The 11,183-nt window shown below is 51.7% G+C and overlaps 1 protein-coding gene across 7 annotated transcripts in view; it reads right to left on the reverse strand.

Moving 5' to 3' along the window:
* The window catches only part of MSI1 (musashi RNA binding protein 1), a 61,799-nt gene extending 58,118 nt beyond the window's left edge, over positions 1-3,681 (reverse strand). For 2 of the 7 annotated variants that reach the window (XM_077920402.1, XM_077920399.1), the window contains exons 1-4: positions 3,031-3,238; positions 2,433-2,473; positions 1,781-1,862; positions 1,583-1,667 (exon numbers count right to left, since the gene is read on the reverse strand). In XM_077920402.1, coding sequence (XP_077776528.1) covers positions 1,583-1,667; positions 1,781-1,862; positions 2,433-2,473; positions 3,031-3,089 — 267 coding nt within the window. In that variant the 5' untranslated portion in view covers positions 3,090-3,238. Of the gene's footprint in view, positions 1-1,582; positions 1,668-1,780; positions 1,863-2,432; positions 2,474-3,030; positions 3,239-3,545 lie in introns of those variants that run through there. The other 5 variants (XM_077920400.1, XM_077920398.1, XM_077920401.1 and 2 more) reach the window with 3 other exon arrangements.
* Between the last annotated feature and the right edge of the window lie 7,502 nt (positions 3,682-11,183).

Below are 11,183 nucleotides of genomic sequence, written 5' to 3' on the forward strand. Positions count from 1 at the left end.
AGTTCCTAGGAGGAGGGGCATTTGCCAAGGGGGTAGGGTGACTCCCAGGTGAAAGGTTGCAGATTCCCCAAACGTACTCTTCCCACCTCAATTTTATGGTGGTACCTCTCCCAACCACAACGGCAAAGGGACACAAAAGAGATAACTTTTAAACATTTAGGTAAATTAAGTGTACAAGATCCCCAATTTCACAAGAGTAGAGAGATAAGTCCCCCAAAACACCTGTTGGTCATCAAAAAGACCCCCACTTTAAAACAGATACTTATCAAAGTTCGCCACTGAACTTTGGGACTTGGCAATCACGGAGAAACTAACATGCCTCCTTAATCTGCTCAGAAACACGAAGGCAACTGACTAATTCTCAACAACTTTGGAATGACTTTATTTTTTACGTTAAATCAGGAAGATGGTGAGAGACAAGTCCCAGCCCAGACAGACACAGATGCACATGAAAGCTTCATTCTGATTTGTAACAGGAGTTAGGAGATGCTACTTTTAAAAATAGTCCCCAAGGTGACCTAAATGTTAGAGAAACGCAAAAGAGATATATACTCTAGAAATCCTTCTCCTCACCTGCACCTGGGATTTGAAATTATCATGCATCGCTATATATAGCTATGCTGTTTAGATGTATTTATTGCTGCATATGTTATTTTGGAAAATTACTGGTTTCTTATAATAAAAAAAGCCTTCACTACTGCAAAGAACATTGTGTTGTAAAGCCATGTCTCCATTTGAGACCCAGAACATGAGCCCCAGGGCCACATCCATTGAATGTTTGAAAACTGTGTCTCTGGCCATATGCAGAGTGACTCTCCCTCTTTAACAGAGACACTGTTGATCTTCTTCCAATACCCAGAATTAATGGGGAGGGAGCCCTGAGACATCATAGCTGGCATTCTACACAACCTTGGACCAAAAGAGCTTATTTTTATTTTTATTTTGCAAGTGAGAAGGGGATCTGCCAGTCAACCACTCAGGCCCCAGATATTGGGGGAAGAAGATCCAGTTTGAAAGGGTTAGGCCAAGGTGGAAAATCCAAAATCCAAATAAAATACCCCCTCTCAAAAAAACAAAACAAAAAAAAAACCCAGTCACTTTCTGATGCCTAATCAAGATCCAAAAGAATAGGCCTAATCTTCAGGGAGAAATCAAGCATCCTTCAGTATATCTCAGGTTCAGCAAAAGCTCCAGCACCACCCCATGGGCCAAGCCAGACAAAAGGCCCAGGGTCTGCCCTCACCCCACCACTGAAGAACTAGACTTTCCTCCAAAATATCCAACCAGCATCACACAGGCATTCAGCCTGCCCCAGTACAATACCTTTCAATTCATTACCTCCCTAGAACTGTTCTGCAAAGAGAACTTTGCTGAGTTAAAAAGTTTTGAAAAACACAACCCCTAAGCCAAGAAACACATCAGGTCCTTACGCAGACTAGAGAAGTCATTGGTTTCACTGCCTGCTTCAAAACCCAATAGCCAGACAGGATCAATATAGCTCTAGTCAATAGTTGATAGGTCGTTGGCTATTGCACACACACACACACACACAGCGCTCTGGAGATGGGAGAAGGAGACTCACCGTCTTGGAGTCCAGTTCGTGTCTAGATTGAGCCAGTACCTTGTCCACACCAGCTTGGTCCATGAAAGTGACAAACCCGAATCCTCTGGACCAGGGAGAGGAGGTGGGAAGGAGAGAGAAAGAGACGGAAAGGAAGTTGGTTAGAAAGAATGGATCTGGTACAGGAGGGATGGGGGGGGAGCGAGGGGGGCATCTCACCTGGATCGCTTTGTCAGCGGGTCCCTCATGACCAGGCACTCTTTCACCTCTCCAAACTGGCTAAAATACTCCCGCAAGCCTTCTGCAAAGCACAAGAGAAAGACACAAATGGGTCCCTTAGGCAGGTGGCGGCACTGTGGGGGGGGGGGATCCCCGGGTGATGCCTCTTTCCTCCCCACCCCAAAGCTTACAGAAAAGAGGGAGGGGGCTATTCGACCTCTGCTGGCAAAGAGCGGGGTAGATCCTACAACACTTGGAGGTGGAGAGAGAAGAGAGAGGGGGGCATGCTCGAGGGGAAGCTCCCCCCCCCCAACAGAGAAGGAGAGAGGGAGTGTGGGGGGGAACCCTTGCAAACGAGTCCGAACAGCGCCCCTTACCCAAAGCTATTCACAAAGACCCACATGGGAGAAGCCCGCTCCCCCCACCCCCGCCATGAAAAGGCGCATCTAAGTTCTGTACATCGCAGAGAAGATTTGGGGAGGGGCAGGAGAAAAGGCGTCAGAGGAGTTGGGAAAGTTTGGGTTGCAGGTGCGGCTCGGCCAGAACCGAACCCAGAAGACCCCCTGCCCCCGGCCCAGTAACTCTCTCCCTACCCCCCCCCATCCGCCCCAATACTCCCCACGCCGGGCCGCTACCGCCGCCTTGCTCTCACCTTGCGTGGTTTGCCAGCTCAATCCCCCGATGAACATTTTGCTAACGAGAGAGGGAAGAAAACACAAAAAGAGAGAGAGAGACACGGGGTTTTAAATCAGCACGCGAGAGCAACAAGACGGCCATAAAAGTTAAGCGTTTCGTATTCGGAGAGGAGGGAAAGCCCCCCGATCAAGGGCGGCGCGGGCGCAGGGGGAGAGGACGGGAGGCAGCCTGGGGGACCCCCGGAACTCCTCCGTCCATGGCGGGCGGCGAGCGTGGCGTTGGGGAGAAAGGGGGGGGCGTGTGTGCGCCGCCTCCAGAGCGCTCGGGATGGCGGATCGAGGCGGCGGCAGCGGCGCCAGGGCGCCCCGGGGATGCAGCGGGCGCCAGTGGGCTGCCCGGCTCGGCGGAGGCGTGGATGGAGGAGGCGAGCGCGCGGGGGAATCGGCCATGTTGGCGGCTCCCCGCAGCCAGGCAGAGGAGAGAGCCTGCCCCGGCCGCCGCCGCCGCCGCCAGCAATCGGGCATGGCGGGGAGGCTGCCGGCCGGCCGAGAGCGTCGGCGTCGGAGCAGGAGGAGGAGGCAGCGTCGGAGGCGAGGGTGGGCCGGGCCGAGTACCAGGGGTCGTGGGGGGAGTCCGGGGAGGCGAGGCCGGGCTGGCTGGCTTCTGTCTCCATTCGGACCTCTTCTCCCTGCGAGGCGCAGCGCCACACTCCCGGGGCAGCTGAGCGTTGGAAAAGGGGCCGGACGGCCAGGCCATGCTGCCCCCTCCCCCGACCCCTCTCAGCCGGGCGGGGAGGAGGAGGAGGAGGAGGTGGAGATGATGATGGGGAAGGAGGAGGAGGCCGGGCAACGGCAGCAGCAGCAGCAGCGCCGGGGACAACCTGCCCGGCTCCTCCCACCCGCGGCAGCCGGCGTGAGCATAAAAGCCGGCCCGCCGCCGGGCAGCGCGCTCAGGGCGGCGGCAAAGGCGGCGCGCAACCAGGCTGTGCGCTCAGGGCGCCCGGGGCCGGCGAGGGAGAAGGCCTCGCCGGGGAACAAAGGCGGGCGGGGGGCCGGCGCCGGGTCCACCTTGGCCTCTCAGGCGGGTCCGGAGGCCGGGAGATGCCGGCGGGGCTTTTGTCCTGCTCTACCTGCTGAAGGCGGCCGCGGAGGAGGCGGCGGCGTCGTCCATGGTCAAGGGCGCCGGGCGGAGGACGGAGCCGCCCTCCTCCCTCCGCTGCCTGGGCCCACCTGGCGCCTCATGCCTCGCTCGCCCCGCCGCTGGAGCCCAGCTTGGCGGCAGGAGCGGGGGAGCCCACGCAGGAAAGGGTTAAAGCCCATCTAGCCGGCAACAATAAACAGCATGTGACATGGCGGGGGACCGGCGCGCTTGAGGGAGGAGGAGGGTGGCCGGCCGGCTCGCTCGCTTGTGGGGCAGCCGCGGGGCTCGCCCGCTAGGCTAGCTTATTGGCCGCCTCAGCGCCCTGGCGACCCTCAGCGCCCAAGTTGCCCCCTCAGGCGCGGCCTTTTCGCGCGCTCGGCCCGCCTCAGAGAGGCGCGCGGGATGGAGCTTCTCTCGCGTGAGGGCCTCGGGAAGGACGGGAACGTGGTGCCTTTGAGGGGGGGGGTGAGAGAGGGAGAAGGTGCCATTTTGGTTTGGGGAGCCGCGAAGGAGCGGGCAGTGCATCACCCCCCTCCCCGGAAAGTGGTCCTGTCCGGAACTTCGTTGGACCAAGCGGGCCGGACCTTGAGAGGGGAAAAGTGGGGGAGTTCCTTTTGCCACTTTTAACCATCTCGACCCAGGGCACAAGTCGCCTCTGTGTGGGTGGCGCTGGGCTCCCAACTCCACAACCTTCAGAACCCCACAGATGGCCATCTCGACTGGGCCTGCTGGGAGTTTGGGTCCCACAACATTTGGGGGTCTCAGCCCGCCCCCGTTGTTGGGATTCATACACCAGGTGCAGAGAGGTTTTGCCCCACACCTTTTGTTGGAAGCACAGCTCCCATCATCCCTGGCCATTGGGACATGCTTGCTCCAGCTGATGGGGGAGTTGTAGTCCTGCAACATCTTCAGGGGCCCACAGATCCCCACACACCTGATTTACATGCAGGGCTTGAGGTGGTGCAGCTTCAGGCCAAGTAAGAGATGTCAGCGTTAGAATGTCAAACTAGAACCTGGGAGACCAGGATATGAATCGCTACTCCGCTATGAAGCTCATTGGGCGTGACCTTGGGAGCCAGTCACTGACTCCTCACAGGGTGGTTGTGGGGATTAAGTGAGGAGGGAGAGCTCCATGTACGCCGCCTTGAACTCCTTGGAGTAAAAGGTCGGATATAAGTGCACTAAATATAAGTTCCCCACTTGGGAATCTATGCCATCAGAAAAAAGGAAGAGCTTTCCGGTACTCCCATAATCACTGGCCCAGCTAACAATGGAGCGCTCAGAGCTTTCAGCCCTACAACCTCCCACCTTGCAGTCTGAAATGGTGCAGTTTATGGGACCCTCCAACCACCTTTGTGTGTAGCTCAGTGTGGAAGTACGTAATTAAATTGGTGTGCCTGAGGATTCCAGCAAAAGTATCTGCCTCTATTTTTTTAAAAAAAATAAGTGTCTACTGAGCCATGAGCATAGCTTGTGCTATATAAATTATAATAATGATAATAAATGAGTCCTTGTTTCTTATTCTGCTTGGAATTGTTCCTTTGGTCAGTTTCCAACTGGACAGCTCTTATCCAGGTGGGCAGGTTAACATGCTTTCTTTGAGTTCAGTCCACATCTGGGCCATCAATGACATCAGCAGCATCATACTATAAGTAGTAGTCAAGCATTTCTATATTGTATTCACAGAAAGTCTTGGGGTGATGTACAATAGTTTGGAAATACATTGAAAGCAAATAAAATAAATTCAACTGGTAAATCAGGGTGTGTATCCTAGTTACCCAATGGAATGAAGCACTAGTAAAATCCAGGGAGCCAATTGCAAAAGGCACTGGAATGTCCTGCATTGGCACATGCCTATGTTCATAAGGGAGGGGATTCCACAGCAAAACACCACTGCAGGAAAGAGTAAAATGAGCCTCTTGGCAGATCTGTGCTATCTCCAGACTCCCATAAAGGTAAAGGTATCCCTGCCCGTACGGGCCAGTCTTGCCAGACTCTAGGGTTGTGCGCTCATCTCACTCTAGAGGCCGGGAGCCAGCGCTGTCCGCAGACACTTCCGGGTCATGTGGCCAGCGTGACGAAGCTACTCTGGCAAGCCAGAGCCGCACACGGAAATGCCGTTTACCTTCCCACTAGTAAGCGGTCCCTATTTATCTACTTACACCTGGGGGTGCTTTCGAACTGCTAGGTTGGCAGGCGCTGGGACCGAGCAGCGGGAGTGCACCCCGCCGTGGGGATTCAAACCGCCGACCATGCGATCGGCAAGTCCTAGGCGCTGAGGTTTTACCCACAGTGCCACCCGCGTCCCTCCAGACTCCCCTAAAGATGCACAAATCTTCCATGTTGGTGTGTTTGCATCCTAAAACACGGATGAGAAGCATCATGTCCAGGTTGCGGAATGTGGCCCTCTGGAGGTCTCTATCTGGCCCTCAGAACTCTTCCCTGAGCCACACTCTTTACTGGCCCTGCTTTGCACCTTCCAGTGTTTCACCCTGTCTGGGACATGTCCTTGAATCCTGATGGTGCTGCTTGTTTGCCTGGGTGGAGGGACAGAGGGGTTGTGATGTACAAAACTAGCCTACTGTACAAAGGTAACATTTGCATTTATTGCTCCGCCCTCTTTTGCATCTGGCTCCACCCACCACTGGCATGCAGCCCCTGGGAGGTTGCCCAGAAGTCGGGGACACGGCTCTAGCAAGAAACTCCTATGGGAATTGAACCTGCAACCTTGACATTATCAGCACCAAGCTCTAACCAGTGAACTACCCACTTTAGGACATCAATATCCTCCAAAAAGAGTATGTATACACTGTTTGAACCTAAGAACACAAGAAGATCCCTGATGGATCATGCCAGAGTCTCACCTAGTCCAGCAGCCAACTAGATGCTTGTGGGAGGTCCAAAAGGAGGGCCCAATTACAAGAGCATTCTACTTCCTGTTTCTAGGAACTGGTATCCTCCCTCATGTCTTTTTTATTTAAATTGTAGGCCTCAGGACAGGGACAGCTTTTGTTTATTTGTCTTAGCGATTTATAATTGCTTCAAGACTTTTTGGGTTTTTTTAAAAAAATTCTCCAAATAAATGGCTGCCTTTTTACAGTAGCCCCAAACAAATTGCCGCCTAAGGCAAGCTCATCATGCCTAATGGCAGAGCCAGCCCGGCTTCCAGTCCCCGTCCTGCAGGAAGCAGCCTGCAGAAACAGAGCAAGCTAACAGGCTAAGACCCGATCCAGATGCTTAGACAGAAATACATGCCCCAAATCCCTTTCTAAGCAGCTCAGGGTGACAGCCTTGTTTCCCCGTGGCTTTGCAAAGGTATTTTCTTTGCACCAACCACCTGACAGGTCAATCTGCATCTCCTAATTGAGACGGACACCTTCCTGAGGAAAGATAACCCTGAGAGGAGAGAAGGGACTCAGAGTCTTTGTTTCGGGAGAACCTTATTCCGCCCAAGGGCTGCAAGCCCCTTGAGGGCAATCTTTTGGGGAACACACGCCAGTGTGGAGCAGGGCCTGGGGCAACACTGGGTAGCACCATTATTGTACATTTCTTCCTTTGTACAGTATAGTAGTTGCTACACACAAGAACGTAAGAAGAGCCTGCTGGATAAGGCCAAAGGGGACTTGTCTAGTCCAACATCCTGTCCCCACAGTGGCCGACCAGATGCCTCTGGGACCAGCAAGCGGAACCCGAGTGCAAGAGCAATCTCCCCTCCTGCAGTTTCCAACGACCGGTATTCGGAAGAATTGCTGCCTCTGACCACGGAGGCAGAGCATAGCAACCATAATAGAATCACAGAATGGCAGAGTTGGAAGGGACCCTGAGAATCATCTCTAGTCCAACCCCCTGCAATGCAGGAATATGCAACTCCCCCATACGGGGATCGAACCTGCAACCTTGGCGTTAATCGCCGCCATGCTCTAACTGAGCTATCTAAGTTCATTGATTCATCCAATCTCTTTTTTTTTAAGGTAAAGGGACCCCTGACCATTAGGTCCAGTCATAACCGACTCTGGGTTTGCGGCGCTCATCTCGCTTTATTGGCCGAGGGAGCCGGCATACAGGACTAAGCCGCTTCTGGCGAACCTAAGCCGCGCACGGAAACGTCGTTTACCTTCCTGCCGGAGCGGTACCTATTTGTCTACTTGCACTTTGACGTGCTTTCGAACTGCTAGGTGGGCAGGAGCAGGGACCGAGCAACGGGAGCTCACCCCGTCGCGGGGATTCGAACCGCCAACCTTCTGGTTGGCAAGTCCTAGGCTCTGTAGTTTAACCCACAGCACCACCCACGTCACACGTCCAATCTCCTTTTGAAGCCGTCAAGGCTAGTGGCTATCTCTGCCCCCAAGTTCCATACTTCTAACTATGCTGCATGAAGATAGATAAATACGGTAAATAAATTGATCAATCTGCCCAGCACAAAAATTTGGCCTCTGATCACATCCAAACCCACATCTTTAAACCACTTTAGCAGTCATGACTCCCACTACAAAGAATCATGGGAACTGTAGTTTAAGGGTGCTGACCTCGCAGACCAATAATTATCAGCAATCTCAACAACCTACAGTTCCCAGAACTCTCCAGGATGGTTAAATCACTTTTAAATGTATGGTATGGATGTGACGCTTGTTTTCCGGATATTGTAGGAGGTGTGAAATAAATTCTATTTGTTCATTTTTTTTAAAAAAAGAACTCATAAGCTCATGAAAATAACAGGAATCAAAAACAAATGTGTAATACCTTCATTAGGACCAACTGAACCTTCACAACATCACAAGGAAGCTTTCAGTTTTATCAGAAATCTTCATTCTAGAAGATAGTAGTTCTGGTTAACTGAAAAGCTTGCTCATTTTTTTATGATGTTCCTTTTTGCTCCTAATTAAGGCATTACGTGACTGCCACTCTTTCTTGGGAAACAAAGGCTCTTTTCAGCATGTTTTTTTGTGTTTGGAGCCCCTCATCGAACACACTAGAACCAATATAGCTTTGAAGAATAAACACACCGGAACCAATATAGCTCTGAAAAATAAACAAGTGTGCACTTAACTCTCAGCCTTGCTAATTTTAATTGCACTCCTGTCCCCCTGCCCCAATTAGTTCAACTTTTCCTCCTGGCCCGGTAATCATGGCAGAGGATGCCTTAGATGTTCACCTTCAGGCACCAGAATGTCAGTAGCATTAACCCTGATTCAGCATCTGCAGCCTGATGACTAGTAAGCCACTTACTTGTACTGTAATTGCCCCCTAGAAATCCGTTCTGAAAGGGGACATGTTTTATCAAAGGGAAAAGGATGAACCCTTGGAGGCGAAGGCAGTATGCCTCCGAATGCCAGTTGTTGGGAATCAAAAGTTGAGAAGGCGCTGTTGCTGTCAGGTTCTGCTTGCAAGCTTCCTCTAGGCATCTTGTTGGCCATTTTGAGAATGGGATGCTGAACTAAAATTAGACCCCTTTGGCTTGATCCAAAAGGATTCTTCTTATGGAACCTCCAAGTCCAGAGGCATTCTATCTAGGTTCCTATGTTCTTCGGGGCATTTTGGCCAATGTGGGAACAGAATGCCTATGGGCCTGATCCAGCAGCTAGTCTCTTCTGTTAACCCCTTCCTTCCTGTTCGGTCCAGGTCTTTCTGTCTCCGAGGCCAGGAATGCTGTCGGGCGATTTGTTTTTTTTTATTTATTTACCGCTTATTTACCAAAATCGGCTTACAAGCATTAAAAAAACAACAACACACCAACTGTGCAAGCATGAAAATTACAACCATCCATAATTAAAACGCACAATAAAGCAATCCCATTAAAACGTTAACATTTAAACATCCATAATTAAAATATGCAATAAAACAGTCCCATTAAAACAACACGGTAATTAAAACAAGGAGACTCGTCTGACATGGTCGTCGGCTAACTAGGGAGCAAAGTTCCAGATTCGAGGAACCGTCGGGCAGGGGGGCCTCCTTGGCATCTGGGGGGGGGGGTCCCCAGATGTAATTTTCCCTGAGGTCAGACCTGGAACTCTCCTCTTAAGGACTGGCATTTGTGTAGAGATGGAGGCCCTTTTCCCCACACGGAAGGGATTGGGGGCATCAATTTCGTCCCACTGATGAGAAACATAACACACCAATGAGCACACACACACACACACACTCCTCAAGGAAGGACACAGGAGGCAAAGGTCAATGTGTTCCACAAGGGGCTGCTACGCTTTGGATAGCGGAAATGCCCAAGTACAGAGTTTGCTTCTGTTCCCTTCAAACCGAGGACTTATCCTGGGAGCCCTCAGGTGCAGGAGAGTGTCAGCTCAGTCCTCCTGAAGCACATGAGAATGGCCACTGCCAATCAGCCCAAGATCTGCAACTCCCCTCTGTGGGAAGGTTGCAGCCTCTGGGACTTTTTAGTTTAGAGAGAAGGAGAGTAATAGGCAGCATGGTGGAATATTGTAAAATTGTGCATGGCATAAGGAAAGCAGATAGAGAAAGGTTTTTCTCCCTCTTTCATAAACCAAACCCTCCAAGTGTCCCTATTTCCCAGGGACAACCCAAGATTTACAGAAGCTGTCCTGGTTTCTGAATTGATTCTGTAATGTCCCGCTTTTCCTTAGGACGTTCCTATTTTCATCAGAGAAATGTTGAAGGGTATGGAGTTATCCAACCCCACTAAGCCATCTGAAGACAGCCACATATAGTGAAGTTTAAAAAAAATGTTTAATGTTCTGTTATGTTTTGATATATGTTGGAAGCTGCCCAAAGTGGCTGGGGCAACCCAGTCAGATGGGCGGGATATAAATAGTATAATAATTGAATAGGACGTTCCTATTTTCATCGGAGAAATGTTGGAGGGTATGGAACATGTGGACATCCAAGAAAGCTGAATGTTGGAAGACTCAGGTCAGGTAAAAAGGACTGCTTCACACTGCACATAGCTAAACTAGGTAACTGGCTCCCATAGAAGCCAGTGATGGCCACTCACCTGGATGGCTGTAGTCAGGGATGCTGGGAGTTGTAGCACTGTGTGGGGAGAACCAGTGGCGTAGCGTGGGGGGGTGCAGGGGGGGCCGACCGCACCGAGCGCAACATCTGGGGTTAGGGCAAATCCACAGGTTAGGGGGTGCAAATCCACGGGCTAGGGGGCGCAAATCCACGGGTTAGGGGGCGCAAATTACTTGCCTTGCCCCGGGTGCTGACAACCCACGCTACGCCACTGGGGAGAACTACAGTTCCCAGATTCTACAGGGGTGGGGAGTCATGTGCTTTAAATGTGTGTCGGATGCGCTTTAAATGTGCGGCTTGGATCTGCCAAATGTTACAGGATTTCAGCACGAAGTTACGGAACGTGCACCAACTGGAAACAAAGCCATGACACATGGAGGAGGGTCATGCAGAATAGTCAAGGGTTACTGGGGAAATGTTGTTGTTGTTAATACCCTGCCCATCTGGCTGGGTTTCCCCAGCCACTCTGGGCAGTTCCCAACAGAATACAGTCATACCTCGGGTTGAAGTAGCTTCGGGATAAGTATTTTCGGGTTGTGCGCTGCGGTGACCCAGAAGTAACAGAGTGTGTTACTTCCGGGTTTTGCCACTCACGCATGCACAGACGGTCAAAATGACGTCACACTCATGCACAGAAGCGGCG

Source organism: Podarcis muralis, chromosome 16, assembly GCF_964188315.1.
Source record: "Podarcis muralis chromosome 16, rPodMur119.hap1.1, whole genome shotgun sequence".
Lineage (NCBI taxonomy): Eukaryota > Metazoa > Chordata > Lepidosauria > Squamata > Lacertidae > Podarcis > Podarcis muralis.